The sequence below is a fragment of the Perca fluviatilis genome, chromosome 22, assembly GCF_010015445.1.
Source record: "Perca fluviatilis chromosome 22, GENO_Pfluv_1.0, whole genome shotgun sequence".
In the NCBI taxonomy this organism is placed as follows: Eukaryota; Metazoa; Chordata; class Actinopteri; order Perciformes; family Percidae; genus Perca; species Perca fluviatilis.
Genome location: NC_053133.1, coordinates 25,766,953 through 25,783,865, shown reverse-complemented (window position 1 = coordinate 25,783,865; position 16,913 = coordinate 25,766,953). Strand labels below are relative to the sequence as shown.

Below are 16,913 nucleotides of genomic sequence, written 5' to 3'. Positions count from 1 at the left end.
TATTATAAAAGTCACCCAAATACAAGTATACAAGTATTATAAAAGTCACCCAAATACAAGTATACAAGTATTATAAAAGTCACGCAAATACAAGTATACAAGTATTATAAAAGTTACCCAAATACAAGTATATAAGTATCTCACAAAAGTGAGTACACCCCTCACATTTGAGTAAATATTTCATTATATCTTTTAAGCTGTAGGCCTACAAGCTGTACACTTAATACTTTACATTGTAGCAAAGTGTAATTTCTTCAGTGTTGTCCTATTAAAAGATATAATGAAATATTTCCAAAATGTGAGGGGTGTACTCACTTTTGTGAGATACTGTAAGTATTAGCAATAAATATACTCAAAGTAAAATCACTTGGCCCATTTCAGATTGAAGCATTTCATATCACTGGCTTACATTTATGGATGCATTTGTTTTTGATATTTGAATAAAAAAAGGGCTCTCTGTATATTTAAAAGTAAATTTACATTGTAACATATGTTGTAATATCTTTATTTTAGGTTTGCGTTTCAATTTTCAAATCACTGTTTGTGTGAAAGGTGACCGATAAAGTTGAGTTAGGGACCGTTCGGTATTTAAAAAACGAACAGTCCCTTATCACTTTAACATTGCTGCTGTGGTTTTGTGGAGCTAATTTTAATAGATAATTTTGTTATTATATATTTTTTTACTTTATATACTGCAGATCAACACATGAACGTTTGGAGTATTAAATCCTTTGGACCTTTGAAAGGTGTATACTCATCTAGCCTGGGTAAACCCTGACGAACTTCTGGCAAATTTGAGATTTGCTCTGCAAGTCCGTCTGGCCAAGAGCCCATTCAAGACCATTTCAAAATTATCCAAATCGAGGCGCCAATCACAACCGCTGAGGCGGGCTCTACACCAATCACAACCGTTGAGGCGGGCTCTACACCAATCACAACCGTTAGGCGGGCTTTACACCAATCACAACCGTTGAGGCGGGCTTTACACCAATCACAACCGCTGAGGCGGGCTTTACACCAATCACAACCGCTGAGGCGGGCTTTACACCAATCACAACCGCTGAGGCGGGCTTTACACCAATCACAACCGCTGAGGCGGGCTTTACACAATGACAAGAGCACAGCGACAGCAGGTTTTAAGTCTATCCAGTTGCGCCCAGAGGCATTTGAGCGGCGTCCGTTGGAGACGCCCCTTTGGAAATGGGCTGTGAATGAAACTTCCCCAGACCCCCCCTCTTCTAATACATCGATTACACGTACGTGGTTATTTTTGAAAAACAGACATTTCCCTTCATTTGTGCCCTTCGTTCACACGCAAACTGAGAATTTGAAAACGATTCTTTCTACAAACTCCGGCCAGATTGGAGATTTTGGAAAACTTCGTGGAGGTTCGGGCAGCCGAGGAAGTGAGGAAGAGAAGAGAGAGGAAGTGATTTGTTGCGGTTGTTGCTATTTCCAGGATTCTGATTGGCCAACGTGGGCTTGGAGCTTCTCGTTACACCGCCACCTACAGGTCCGGCGTGCTCTTGACGGCATATATACACTGCACGATGTTACTTTTGAAAACCGGAGAGGTTGTAATGTCCGTCTATGAAAACAGCCGGCCACGTGAGAACGTAGCATCAGTTACAACTGAGAAGTGTCTGGGGTCAACCAGGCTAAGACTTCTCTGCAGTCAATTTGCATTTTCAGCTGCAACACAATGAGAGCCGACACAGACGAGCACATTTCTTCCAAATGTATTTTATTAGATCTGACTGAAATCTGCGGACAGCACAGGGTCATTTCTGTACTGAATCAACGTCCAGGTCTCGCTTCGCAAGTGGCTGAATGTGAACCTTCCCTGCAGGGTTGTTATCGTAGTCTAAAGGGCCTCCCCCCCCTCCTCCTCCTCTTCCTCCTCTGCAGTAAATAAAAACAGGTGAAAAAGGCTGAACTGGGCCTAATCTGACCTCCTCATGTCGCTGCTGAGGAAGACGAGCGGAGGGAGGAGGCATCTTTAAAACACTGACGTGTCCTGTTGCGTTCCCTTCTTTACTTCTTGTGGGGGGGAAAAAAAATAAAAATAAAAAAGCAACAAAAGGCCAAGAAGAAGAGTGTGATGGTTGTGGTGTCCAGGTGACGGCAGCGTTTCCTTCTCTCTCCTCAGTCGTCGTCCACGGTGGGTGTGATGGTCACGCCCCTCCTGATCTGTCCCCATCCAATCAGGCTGAGGAAGAAAGGAGAGGAGCCAATCAGACGACAATGTGAAGACTGTTTAAGGGGAGACACCGCAGGTGATGGGGGGGGATTCCCCAATTGATTACAGATTATTGAATACGATTAAAAAATATATATATATTTTTTGTATAACAAGTTCCCTAAAATTGTTACGTTTAATGATGCATAGAAGGTATTAATTCTAACCTTTGGTGAATTTAGAAGAAATGTACAGGCACAAATAGACAAAGTGGGGTAAAATAAACATCTAAATGTGTATTTTGGATGTCCCCCCACAATAGTCTGAAAGAAGACATGCTATGGAAGCAAAAAACCAAAAAAAATGAAAAATTATGGTTTTGCCTGTATTGTAACTCAATGTAAAACAACCCACTATGATTATGGAAAGAGAATCATTCATAAATGCTCTGTTTGCTTCTTTGCTTTCCAATTACTAAAACTCATTCATTCTTGATCCCTAATGAGAAGCTTAATAACTTCGCAAGAGACTTTCGGACTTCTCCGTTTGGTCCGAACCAAAATCGCAGGTGACAAAAAGCTGCAGGTGGTCTCGGTCTGGTTCGTTTAGTGTGAAAGCATATTTTGGATTGTTCGGATTTTGGCCCAAATACAAGAAGCTCTAGCAGGCTCTCCTTGTGTTACGAGAGCGGGGAATGTAGGTGAGAGAGAGACGGTGAATGCGCTCAGAGCAGACAGCGGTCGGCTATCAGAGCAGAGAGTACCTCAGCAGTTTACTTGGGAAGTGGTAGGAAATGTACAGGGGAGGTTTCAGTTCGTCTCTGAATAAATGCTGCAGAAAGAAAGTCCCCGTGTCTTCCTGCTCAACATCACAACAAAACAAAAAGAGGCACAGCAGTAGGGGAGCTGCAGGCAGTGGGGGAGGGGAGCTGCAGGCAGTAGGGGAGAGCTGCAGGCAGTGGGGGGGAGGAGCTGCAGGCAGTAGGGGAGGGAGCTGCAGGCAGTAGGGGAGAGCTGCAGGCAGTGGGGGGAGGGCGCTGCAGGCAGTGGGGGGAGGGCGCTGCAGGCAGTAGGGGGGAGGCTGCAGGCAGTAGGGGGAGGCTGCAGGCAGTAGGGGAGGAGCTGCAGCAGGCGGTAGGGAGAGCTGCAGGCAGTGGGGGGAGAGGCTGCGGGCAGTAGGGGGAGGCTGCGGGCAGTGGGGGGAGGCGCTGCGGGCAGTAGGGGGAAGGCTGCAGGCAGTAGGGGGAGGCTGCGGGCAGTGGGGGGAGGGGCTGCAGGCAGTGGGGAGGCTGCAGGCAGTGGGGAGAGAGCCGAGGCAGTGGGGGAGAGCTGCGGCAGTGGGGAGGCAGGGAGAGCTGCAGGGAGTGGAGGGGGGAGGCTGCAGGCAGTGGGAGGGCGCAGGCAGTGGGGGAGAGCTGCAGGCAGTGGGGGGGAGAGCTGCAGGCAGTGGGGGAGCTGCAGGCAGTAGGGGAGAGCTGCAGGCAGTGGGAGGCTGCAGGCAGTGGGGGAGGCTGCAGGCAGTGGGGAGAGCTGCAGGCAGTGGGAGGGAGAGCTGCAGGCAGTGGGGGAGCTGCAGGCAGTGGGGAGGGGCGCTAGGCAGTAGGGGAGGCTGCAGGCAGTGGGGGGAGCTGCAGGCAGTGGGGGAGGCTACAGGCAGTAGCAGTGGGGAGGAGCTGCAGGCAGTAGCAGTGGGGGAGCTGGGCAGAGTAGCAGTGGGGGGGAGTACAGGCAGTATGGTGTGGGCAGTAGCAGTGGGGGCGCTGCAGGCAGTAGCAGGGGGGAGCTACGGGCAGTAGCAGTGAGGGGGAGAGCTGCAAGGCAGTGGGGGAGGAGCTGCAGGCAGTTAGGGGGAGAGCTACAGGCAGTTGGGGGAAGCTGCAGGCAGTGGGGGAGAGAGCTGCAGGCAGTTGGGAGAGCTGCAGGCAGTAGCGGGGAGAGGCGCAGGCAGTAGCAGTCGAGCAGTAGCAGTGGGGAGCTACAGGCAATGCTGGTGGCGTGGCAGTGGGGAGGGAGCTACAGGCATGTAGCAGTGGGGAGCTGCAGGCATGTAGTAGGGGGAGCTGCAGGCAGCAGCAGTAGGGGAGAGTGCTGCAGGCAGGGGGGAGAGCTGCAGGCAGTTGGGGAGAGCTGCAGGCAGGGGGAGAGCAGGCAGTTGGGGAGAGCTGCAGGCAGTAGGGGAGAGCCGCGGCAGTGCGGTAGGGGAGCCGGCGGGCGGTGGGGAGAGCTGCAGGCAGTAGGGGGGAGAGCCGGGCAGTGGGGAGGGGCTGCAAGGCAGCAGTGTGGGGAGGGGAGAGCTGCGGCAGTAGCAGTGTGGGGAGAGCCGCGGGCGGGGGAGAGCCGGCAGGCGGTGGGAGGGTGGAGGCAGTGCCAAAACAAACTGACCGGAGAGAGAGGACGGAGGCCGTGGCCCTTTCAAACCAATCAGTTCTAAGTATCTGGAGACGCAGCTCACGTACGTGATGACGGCAGGACGTAGTTTAGTCACGTAGAGATCTGTAGTGCGCTTGCGTAACTGCAGCGTGAAACCAAATCTTACAAATCTTACAACGCAACAAAAACATAAACCTTGGTCCGGACTTTCAGGTGTGAAAACGCCCTCCGACTTCCTTTCCTACAGGTGCTTGATGAAGTGTGACCTTGCACGGCAGCTGGACTCTCTCGTGAGAACCGCAGCATCACATGTCACACGAAAATCCATCTCGTCATGCTTCTCAACTTCCAGCGGAGTGAACCAATCAGCATCCGGTGAGGAGCTACAGGCGTGGTTTAGGCGTAATAGCATTTGCATGCTACTATTGGCCAGGCGTCCATGCTTAGGCAAGGTAACGGAGCCCGATTTGTTATGCCCCGACCAGTCGGCTATCCTAACCTTAACCACTCGAGGTCAATGCCTAGCCCCAACCAATCGGGCTGCTTCGTAGGGCAGGATCTGCCTAGAAGTTGCGTTGGATCCGTAACGCGTGGTTTAGGGGTGTGTGATGGCCGTGACTGTTTGTTCAAAACAATGGCGGACGTGATAGGCAGATGGTTCTTCCAATCATCTGCCAGGGATTTTTTTTTTTTTTTTTTTTTTTTAAAGTGCCCACCCTTTCCCAAACAGATTCCAATGACAGCGTCCTGAACCAAAAGCTTATCTAAATAAAAAAAAAAAAAAATAAGAGGCAATACTGCAGACTTTGTGTCCAGATTCTCTGCTCCCACACCACGAGCAAGCAGGTATCTTTATATATCCGAAAATGAATGAAAAAATTACAGAAGCATACCGACTAGTTTTGGCTTCCAAAGACAAATTTCCTCTACGGAGGAACGATAAGATTTATCTTTCTGTGCTCGTTGGCTACGAGTCATCCCCATGCATGTGTTTTCATATCAAACTACCTTTAAAACTGGTTCTGTTGCTGCAGAGACTGTCTAACATGTTGATACTTGTACAAAGAGGAACTTTGTCCCTTGTTAGGCCACATAATACCTAGATCCCCAGGAAGACCCCCTAATGAGGATCTGAATAAATAAAACACAGAAATATCAGCAGCAATCTGTCAAAATTATAATTTCTTATTATTTAACCTTTATTTATTCGGGTTAGGTTCACTGAGAAGCAGCCTCTTTTCTGATCACATTCACACAGTTCCACATCCATACCTGGGAGCTGCCCAGTACCACCACAGTCTGATCTGCTGGGAGCTGCCCAGTACCACCACAGCCTGATCTGCTGGGAGCTGCCCAGTACCACCACAGCCTGATCTGCTGGGAACTGCCCAGTACCACCACAGCCTGATCTGCTGGGATCTGCTGGGAGCTGCCCAGTACCACCACAGCCTGATCTGCTGGGAGCTGCCCAGTACCACCACAGTCTGATCTGCTGGGAGCTGCCCAGTACCACCACAGTCTGATCTGCTGGGAGCTGCCCAGTACCACCACAGTCTGATCTGCTGGGAGCTGCCCAGTACCCATTTATCATACCACTGATCTGCTGGAGCTCCCAGTACCACCACAGTATCTGCTGAGCTGCATACCCCACAGTCTGATCTGCTGGCCACTGAGCAGCTCCACTGGAGTGGTTGGAGGGCCTTGCTCAAGGGCACCCGAGTGGTGGTAATGAGGGAGGGACAAGTGCTGCTCTTTCACTTTCCCCACCCAGATTCTTATCCCGTCAGTCTGGGGATTGAACTGTGAACCTCCCGGTCACAAGCTCGCCTCTCCAACCTCTAGAGCCACCACTGCAATTTCCCTGACATTTCCCCATAAACACGTAAAAAGCCTAAAAAAGGTCGACATTTATTGCTGTGCTTCGTCACAACTGTAGTCCGAAAGTGCAGGCTTTGTCGCTTACCGCCAATGTTTCTCCACGCGTCGACTCAGAGCGATCTTCTCCCCGACCTCGGTGCACACGGGGTTGGTGAGGACGATCTTGGCCAGATCGGCCTTCACGGCGCTGACGCGGCCGCCTGTCGACAGAGAGCCGATGTTCACCATCAGAACCTCGTTCTTAGACAGCTTCTGGACCTGCGCAGACACACCAAGAGGGAAGATGACGGAGGGGGTTTTCTAACGGCACACTAAACTCTCTCAACCTAAACAGAAAGAATTCATGAATAAAAACGTGAGCGTGTTTATCTGCGTCACGGTGATGCGTTTACGAGAGAAGTCCGAACAAGAAGAGATAATAGAGAAAACACAAACCGGCACCAACTCTCAGTAAAGTCACATTTAACTAAAACCACATCTGCAGCTAAACTTTAAGAATCTCTTCTTTGATCAGCTCCTCTCTTTTAAAGCGCCCATATTCTGCTCATTTTCAGGTTCATAACTGTATTTTAAGGTTGTACCAGAATAGGTTTACATGGTTTAATTTTCTAAAAACACCATATTGTTGTTGTACTGCACAGCTCTCTCTCACTGCTGCAGATCCTCTTTTCACCTGGTTTCTGTTTTAGCTACAGAGTGAGACCTCTTTTCTTCTTCTGTACTATCTTTGATTGCACTCGCACATGCTCAGTAGCTCAGATGTAGAGCATGTCAGCTAGCTAACTCTAGAGACAGTAAAAGAAAGCCTGTTTCTCCAACTTTGGTCAGTTACAAGGCAGGATTAGCTGGGAGACTTCTAAATGAGGGCCATTACGTAAGTAGTTCTTTTGTAGATTATGGTGAACTTGTGTGTGTTGTAGCAGTGCTTTGCTATTGAGAACGGACGCAGCATGCTAGCGTATAGACGTTACGTGCTAACGCACGAGCCAACGGTTGTGGTTAGCCAGCTCATTTCGGATTGTGACGTCACAGTCCGAGGCCGATTTTGAACAGCTCACCAGGAGACTGAAGGCAGGACACATTCAGAAACCGTATCTCACTCAGAACAGCATGGATGGATTTTTTTCAAAGTTTGTATGTGTGTGGAAGCACCAGAGACACAAAAGAACACCCCAAATCCCAGAAAAAGTGTTTTTTCATAATATGGGCACTTTAAGAATAAAGAATGTTAAATGTTAGGTTTCAAGGTCTTCAATATTTCCACAATATTTTAGCATCTTGCAGCCCAGTTACATCATTCCTGACATTTTTTTGACTACTACAAATGCCTCACCTTGGCTGCCTTCTTGTCTCCCTCTGTGCGGACTCCCAGCAGCCTCCTGAGCAGGAAGTAGGAGATCTCCAGCTCGGTGAAGATCTCTGGCAGCGCTCCGACGGCGCCCAGCACCTGACCGACCATACGATCCGCTCGGCACAGCGTCGGGTCGATCTTAGTGCCCACGCCTGCACACAAACACAGCTTACTTTCCTCAAACTAGGCTTGTCTGTGCCACGCTTAGTTTTAGAATATGTTCAGTTCATAACTCTCTGTGAGCTGGTGTTTCATGTCTGAATCTAACTACTCAATCGCCAACTATTTTGATAATCAAAGAAAACTAAAATCTGATTCCAGCTTGTTAAATGTGAATATTCTTCTAGTGTCTTCTCTCCTCTGTGACAGTGAACTGAACATCTTTGAGTTGTGGACAAAACAAGACATTTGAGGTTGTCACCTTGGGCTTTCCACAATTGACATTTTATAGACCAAACTATTAAAAAGATGCAGTAGGTAAGCCTTATAAAACTAACTTTCTGTCATGTTTGCTGAAACTGCCCCTATGTTCCAGTAGAACTACATGAAGCAGGTCATTAAAGGAAAAAAACAACACAAATCAGCTCCTCTGGCACTTCCTACAGCCTGTAGTGCGATTTGCAAAAATTGGGGGGGGTCTCTCTAACTGCGTGTCAATCACTGCTCATGCACACGCATTCATTCTCCTTTGTGGGGGGAGGGGCTTAGGAGACCATTTTGGGCTTTAGCAGAAAGGGGGGGGGACTGAGAAGTGGTCGATGTTCAAATGTTTTGGCCAAGTCCTGGATCTTCACAATCTTACCTACAGCACCTTTAATCCTAAAAAATAATCGATAATAAAAAAATAATCTTTAGTTGCAGCCCTATCTGAATCGTTTTTTTGTCACAGGTTGTTTTCTTTAAATATGTTAAATATGTTTTTGGCCAGAAACAAGTCGGTCATTGCTTTGAAGTTGACAAGTCACAGCGCTTACAGCAACACAGAAGATCAGGCAAAAACACAGAAAACCTCAGCATCAGACCTGCAGCTCCTGTCTGCTTCTTCAGCTCCTGCAGGTTAAATTATGGAGAAAAAAAATAAAAATAAATCTAGGTTCAAATGTGTGGACGTACCGATAAGGCCTCCGGGTGCAGCGTACTGCAGGTCGTTGTGCTCGGCAAACAAAGAGACGATCTTGGAGAAGATGGGTTTGCACATCAGCTTTCCTTCATGGTCTTTGGACACGATACCCGGCCGCACCTCGATCTCCTGACCCACCTGGAGGTCACACAGGTTAAAGGTTAAAGGGCCACTTTATTATCCCCGAGGGGCAATTTGCATTACAGCCAGCAGTAACAAATAACAAATACCAAACAGCAACAAAGAAACACAACAACAGTATAACAATTAAAATTTGGATTCACAGGATACTATTAACAATGGGGATAACAGCAGGGAAGAATGATCTTTTAAATCTCTTCGTCCTGCATCGCGGCAGACTATATCTACGCCCGGAGGGTAGCAACATAAATTCACCCCACAAGGGATGACTCGAATCAGCCAGGATGACTCGAATCAGCCAGGATGGCTCTCGCCTTTTTCAAAGATCTGGCCTTATGTAGGTCATGAACGCCATCTAACGGTGGCCATGTTCGCAATTTGCAGCACACTTCTCACGATACCTTTGTATTCTTTTTTTCCTTTAATAGAAAGTGACCCATGCCAGCAAATAAATGTAAAAGTAAGAACTGATTCAATAAAACAAGAGTAAAACATTTTCATAAAAACAGTGTCGACATTGAAACTGCGAGCTTAAGCGAAGAAAATACATGCGCTGATGTTCTTTTTACCACAGCATCAACATGGGACTCAAAGCACAGTTTATCGTCATCACAGTCCCAAGATATTTGTACTGCTGCACTAGTTCAACTGGTTGATTGTCCATTACAACCGGGGAAATGACAGCGGGATTTCTTCTGAAGTCAACGCACATCTCTTTCGTTTTTGCCACATTAATGTTTAAAAAGGAGGATTTACACCAATCAATAAAATCATTGACTACCGGACCATGTTCAGAGTCGTCACTGCTGAGGAGAGACACAATGACAGAATCATCCGCAAAGAGGAGGAGGAGGAGGAAGAGGACGGGTTAGAGGGACACCCAACTTCAGGGGTAGAGAACTGTTAGCTAGAACCTGCTGAGCCCCATTACACCCTGCTACGCTCTGCAATGCCCAGCTTCAACTTGCTATGTCCGGCCAACGCCCTGCGACACCATGAACTATTACAACTACTACTTCTAGTCATTATCTTTATGTGACTGTTATTGTCACTGTTCATCACACCCCCAACCGGCCCCGTCAGACACCGCCTACCAAGACCCTGGGTCTGCCGAGGTTTCTTCCTAAAAAGGGAGTTTTTCCTCACCACTGTTGCAAGGACGCAACTCAGGGGATGCTCTTGGGGGGAATCACTGGAATTGAACGGTCTTTGTAAATTATTGTGTGTGGTCTAGACCTACTCTATCTGTAAAGTGTCCTGAGATAACTGCTTTTATGATTTGACTCTATAAATAAAATTGAACTGAACTGTTTATTAGTTTATAATTAGCCAAACTGAAACTTTTGTCAATGCTCGTTTCAGGAGGTCATCCACACCCAAGATCAATACAGGTGGAGAGGCAACGGTGAAGAAGATACACATACACGTTTCTCCACTAATCCTGTGTAGCACATCGTTTATTTCGTAAAATAAAACACTTATTTTGGTCCGGAAGCCAAGTGCATTTTCTAAAACGGAGACCCACTGCAAGGGTTTTTGTGCTCAGATGTGTGAACTGTGAATCAGTTTTCTTCTGACGAAGTATCAAGAACAAATCTCACCTTGAGCACGCCCTTCAGGATACTTCCTCCGGCCACGCCTCCTTTCAAGTCATCCACTTCACAGCCGGGTTTGTTCACGTCAAAAGATCTGATGACTGGAACACGCAAGAGTTTAATTTATTACCGCACAAATTCAGACACCGATTTCATTAAAAAGGTCCCATGGCATGAAGATTTCACTTTGAGGCTTTTTAACATTAATATGAGTTCCCCCAGCCTGCCTATGGTCCCCCAGTGGCTAGAAATGGCAATAGGTGTAAACCGAGCCCTGGGTATCCTGCTCTGCCTTTGAGAAAATGAAAGCTCAGATGGACCAATCAGGACTCTTCTCCTTATGAGGTCATAAGGAGCAAGGTTACCTCCCATTTCTCTGGTTTGCCCGCCCAGAGAATTTGGCCCCCCCCCATGAGAGAGAGAGAGAGACATCATGGCTTTGAAACGAGCAAAGTGGCAGTTGGTCAAGACCACACCCCCTCCACCTTGCCCCCCTCTCTCCTCCTCAATAGCTACAGACACAGAAATGGCACATCCTAAGGAAAGCTCATTCTGGGACTGAAAACTATAAAAGAGACTTCAGATACAGTATTAGGGGACCACTAAGGTCTATATAAAAGAGACTTCAGATACAGTATTAGGGGACCACTAAGGTCTATATAAAAGAGACTTCAGATACAGTATTAGGGGACCACTAAGGTCTATATAAAAGAGACTTCAGATACAGTATTAGGGGACCACTAAGGTCTATATAAAAAGAGACTTCAGATACAGTATTAAGGGACCACTAAAGTCTATATAAAAGCATCCAAAGAGCACCATGTCATGGGACCTTTAAACAAAGTTATGAAATGCTTTATAGCATAAGCAGAACAACGATGTAAGTGTAATGTGGCTAAAAGGCTAAAACCATGAAAAGGGGGGAGGAAACAGAAAGCAGATAACACACAATAAGTTAAATCAGAAGAAAGACCTTGCGATTTGTCTTACCGATGAGTCTGGGCTCGGAGGTGAAGTCTCTGACGGGCACGGGAATCATTTTCACGATGTACTCGCAGACAACCTCAATGTTGTACTTCAGCTGAGCTGAGATAGGAATGATGGGAGCGCCCTCTGCCACCGTGCCTGCAGGAGAAACACAACACACACACACACACACACACACACACACACACACACACACACACACACACACACACACACACACACACACACACACACACACACACACACACACACACACACACACACACACACACACACACACACACACACACACACACACACACACACACACACACACACACACACACGTTACAGAGCGCAAACAGTTTACAGGAAGTGACCTGTAGAGTCACCAGTTTGTTTAACCAACATACCGGAAAAAGGGTTTCCTTTTTGATCACATTTTAACATTACATGGCTTTGCAGTTAACTTTAAAATGCTGTTCAGGCTGGATTGCTCTCGATTATTATTTACACATCAGCTTACACCAATTAACACTCAAAATCTCTCACCCCTGCAGGCTTGACAGAGGGCTGTAAAGCCTTTGTAGTTTTCTTAGGCGTGACACCAAAGTTGTGATTTATTTTGGGAAACGGTAAGTGTCTGGTGTTATCTCAATTCAGATGAAGAGGTGCAGAGTTACACAAACTTCTCACATAAAATTGTTCCTTTGAAGGTAACTTTATGGGATGTTTTTGTTGTTAGGAACACTCAGTCGCTTTGGATTATAAAAACAAGTCCCCTGACCAGAGTTTTGGCAGGTTTCACCAAGTCAAATTTAAGATTTTTTAAAGACCTTTTTAAGACCATTATGAAGGAAATTTAAGACCTTTATCTCGACATCAACTAAGCCCTAAATTCAATTCTTCAAGCCAAGTATCGCACTTTCCCATAGCTGAAGAATAAACTCTTTTTGTGTACAATCCGAAGAGACTCACGCCAATAACACGAAAGCTGATTGGCTGCAATATAAGTTGCATGTTGGTCTCCTTTGTAGTCTTAAAACAGCGAAATTATGTGGCCAGTTATCTCAGTTGGTAGAGCAGGCGCACATATATAGAGGTTTACTCCTCTCCTCCCTTTCATGTCTTCATCTGTCCTGTGAAAATAAAGGCCTAAAATGCCCCCCAAAAAAAAAAATAATTTATTTAAGACCTAGAACACAATACTTGAGCGAATTTAAGACTTTTTTTAAAAAAGGCCTTAATAAAAAAAGGAGAATTCAGGCCGATTTTTACCTGAATCTTAACCGCTAGATGTCACAGAGTAAAAAAATAAATAAATAAAAAACGACCGAAATCGGTGGTAGCAAACTGGAGTTGCTGCAGCTAATGGCCAGAGCTCCCAGTTAGCTAAAACGGCAGTTGTAGGGGCATGTTCTGAAGAGTGCCTTTGTGCCTCTAAAGAGACACAAAATCCAATTAAAAAACTTCTGTGCAACATGAACAGGGCCCTTACGTGACAACAAGATGCGTTTTAAAATTTTGATTTTGCGTTTACATTCACAAGACTTTTGAAAGTTCTTTAGAATGCAAGTTTAAGCCAACTCACCCTGTACGAAGGCGAGGATCTGCTCGTACTGCTCTTTGGCCTGGCTCTCCTTCACCAGGTCGATCTTGTTCTGCAGGATGAGGATGTGCTTCAGCTTCATGATCTCTATGGCCGCCAGATGCTCCGACGTCTGGGGCTGAGGACACGACTCATTACCCGCTGGCAGACAGAGACGACAACAATAGTCAGATGACTTTCTAAAGAGTAAACGACACGCGTATGTCTTGCTGGTGGGAGTTAAGCAACCACAGACTTACCAATAAGCAGGAGGGCTGCATCCATGACGGCGGCTCCGTTCAACATAGTTGCCATCAAAATGTCGTGGCCAGGACAGTCAACGAATGACACGTGTCTGGGAGAAAGAAAAGAAAGCGTCCCACTGATGCATGGAAAAATATTTGACAGATTTCACCAGTTTACAGTTAGCCTGACGTGGTCATACTCAGATTCTGGTCAGAATATGAGTCTGATGCTGCTCCATTGGGCTGTGATTATGGGGCCTGTTTCAACCCAACCAGGAAAGAAAATGCCTCTTCACTCTATTGGATAGACCTACAACCAATCAGAGAAACGGATAGACCTACAACCAATCAGAGCATCGGATAGACCTACAACCAATCAGAGCAACAGATAGATCTACAACCAATCAGAGCATCGGATAGACCTACAACCAGTCAGAGCAACAGAGACTGACGTCACAGAAGCTGCGAGTCAAAGGTAGGCTTTACGTTACTGTTGATCATCTGTCCATCATCGTATAAAGCCGCCCCCTGACAATCTGATTGGTCTGAACAGCTCTGGTTGGAGCATAGTTGCTCCACAACGGATCGAGTCTGCAGACCGAACTTCCCGACCTCAAATGTTGTGGGCGGGGCTAAGTTCTTCTGGCATCCAGGCTAGTTTACAGTCAAACTGATCCCAAAGGGTTTAAAAAAGGAGCACACCGTCCTAATCTGGACTTTTGGGACACAGAGTCCTCCTCCCTCTATTCAGTCTTAGGCTAAAATCTACACTACTAAGTTTTGGTTTAAAAACTAATGGTGTTTCCGAGCCCCTAAAACTCTGGGGTTGCTTTGTAGTCTGGACGGCCAGAAACTGAGACCTTTTTTGGAAGGGACGTCTTATCGGTTAGGTAGCTTACACACCTTCCAGTTCGTCCAAGCTTATAAATCCCTGCTCTTATTTTTCAACGTTGTCGTTCTTTCTCCAAAGTATTTTCTGTATTTTAACTTCAACATCCATGAGTAACGTCAGTCAGTCAATCTGCTTCCTGTTTACACCGCCACGCACATGCCCAGTGTGTGTGTGTGAACGGTCATGTGATATGTGTTGTCAGACGTGTTAATATAGACAGAGATTAGTTCTGCTACTGGAGCTAAAACTCTTGTGTGGACGGAGACATTTGTCTCAACGCGCCGCTTACAAAAGAATACGTAGCGGTGTAGATGTAGCCTTACCTGACCAGTTTGAAGTGGCCCTTGGTGTTGGGGATGTCTGTGGGAAACTCATCAGGAGTGCTGCTGCCACACGACCTGTAGCACTCTGGCCTGGGACAGCTGGGGTCGTCCAGCTTATAGACCTACAAAAACATGGGGGTGTCGAGGCACTTTTAATGCATTCCTAGTGAAGTGGAAATCTGAAGACTTGTGCATGAATATGAAACGAAGAACAGTACTCCATTTCAAAAGGTTTATGCCCTCTCAGCACTCTGAGCTTCTTAACTGAAGTGATTAATCAACTTTACTTCTTTGTTTTCTATAATGTTTAACCAGAAATAAGATGTACTGCACATCTTTGATATTGTGCATGCATGAATAAAAGATCCAACTCTAACTTAGGATTTAGAAAATGTCAAAATAGGCAAAAGCCAAAATCATTCAGGTCTTTCCTTTAAAAAATTAAAAAGGAGGCGTTCGTTAGACAGGAAATGTCCAGATTACTGTCAGAAAAATCAATCCTCATTGTCCCCTACCTTAGCGTTAGCATATCCTAGCTTGATGGTGATGTTTCTCTCCAGCTCGTTCTTGAACCTGACAGTGTGAACACCAGAAATGGCCTTCACTACTGTGGACTTGCCGTGGGCCACATGACCGATGGTGCCTAGAAGAGAAGGGAGACAGACAGGAGTCAAAACAAGCAGTCCTTTAGAAATTTGACATTTCTAAAGACGCTAAAACACTAAATCTGATCCTTATTTGCCCGATCACATACCAATATTGATGGTGGCCTGTCTGCTGATGATCTCCTGAGAGAGAGGCGTCAGAGTAGACACATCCTGCCAAGAGTACAACTCACATTAGACTCATCACACACTGAAAAACAGACATTTGACACGTTTTCACGGTGAGCAGTGCTGCCTCCATCTTTAATCCTGGAGGCCAATAGAAACAAAGGGGGGCCTAGCATAGAGACAGACACACAAACACTGCCCCCACACTGACTCTGCATGTGAAGTGGACACTCAAAGTTAAATCAGAAAAACGCAATATTTGGCGATTTCATGTAAAACAAATACAATTGCTATTGATACACATTTTCAATATATTTTGAAACGTATGGATTTTACAATCTGTCAAAGTTATGTTCTCATATTATGAGCCAGAATTTGTTTATATAAATCAGTCATAGGCTGATTTTATACCTAAAAGACACGGAGTTTTTTATTTTTATTTATGGAGACCTTTGAATATAAGATGCCAACAAAATAAAACCAGAATTCTGAACCTGGCTTTAGCCAACGTTCATATTTATAGTTACGGAAATGTATGCGCAAATTTTTATAAGATAATGTTTAGTTTGCATATTGAAACATAACATTTCAGAAAAAACGTATAATAGCTACACGTGTAGTAATACAGAAAACAACTGTTTTTAATGTAAGTAATCAACTACGGAAGTTTCACGGTGATATTAGTTTAAATGGTTTCCCTCTTCACATGGTCAAAACAGATGAACGCCTATAATAAAAATGTGTAATCATTCTGAACCACGTCCCTGCTTCCATCACCGTTACGAACTCCATTAACATTTTAACAGATTTTACTTCAATTTAGCATATGATGCTAACGTTTTGCTCCAACTGGGATAAGCAGACATTACTGACGTATAACACACACGGCGACTATTACGGCGCCGTAAATACATATTTTACATTCAAACGTGTGTCTCATTTCGACATATTGGTAAAAACGAATGTAACCTTGCTGTAGAAGTAAAGCGTGTGTATTAGCTCTCCGCCCCGCCAGGCCCGCCGTCATGTGCCGGGTGGTGGCGGCGCAGCACCGGCGACCGTTAGCGGTTACAACGTTCATCCTTTTGTGTGACCGTTTTAGCAACACGACGGACCAACAGCCACAAACATTAAAGCACAAAGCTGTAAAAGCAGTTAAACTGACACTTACCAGAGAACTAAGGTCTTGTCTAGCCAGATGAGGCTGACCAAGCGTTGTACCAGACTCGTCACCCGCCATCTTGAATGAAAAGGGAATGAAGAAGGAGGCTCCGCCGAATGCCTGATCAACCGCTAAAAACGGCTCTTTCCCTTTTCCAACAATCAGTTATTACATCAAATTATGATTCTTTTTTTGTATTGTTAATACAAAATCACATATTTTTTGAAACAAGACATATGTTATATATTTATTTTCTCTGATAAATGACAAAGACGTGGTTTGAAACTCGCGTGACTCATCCAAGTAGATGCAAAGGGGTCCTTTCACAAAA

The 16,913-nt window shown here is 45.9% G+C and overlaps 1 protein-coding gene across 1 annotated transcript; it reads right to left on the bottom strand.

The window, feature by feature from the left end:
* Positions 1-1,723: 1,723 nt before the first annotated feature.
* On the bottom strand, positions 1,724-16,717 carry eif2s3 (eukaryotic translation initiation factor 2, subunit 3 gamma). Its single transcript, XM_039790595.1, has 12 exons — positions 16,592-16,717; positions 15,402-15,465; positions 15,163-15,290; positions 14,648-14,769; positions 13,448-13,542; positions 13,191-13,349; positions 11,624-11,758; positions 10,640-10,734; positions 8,891-9,035; positions 7,760-7,929; positions 6,512-6,684; positions 1,724-2,209 (listed from the first exon to the last, which is right to left on the bottom strand). Exons 1-12 carry the CDS (start codon positions 16,658-16,660, stop codon positions 2,146-2,148), a joined length of 1,419 nt encoding a protein of 472 aa, XP_039646529.1. The 5' UTR covers positions 16,661-16,717; the 3' UTR covers positions 1,724-2,145.
* Positions 16,718-16,913: the final 196 nt, after the last annotated feature.

Excerpts from the sequence above, each read along its gene's own strand:
- eif2s3 (XM_039790595.1), bottom strand. The coding sequence starts at position 16,660 with ATGGCGGGTGACGAGTCTGGTACAACGCTTGGTCAGCCTCATCTGGCT. Across the intron at positions 10,735-11,623 it reads CTCCGAGCCCAGACTCATCG|TCATCAGATCTTTTGACGTG; the intron begins GTAAGACAAATC and ends TGCGTGTTCCAG. Across the intron at positions 6,685-7,759 it reads GAGACAAGAAGGCAGCCAAG|GTCCAGAAGCTGTCTAAGAA; the intron begins GTGAGGCATTTG and ends GTGTCTGCGCAG.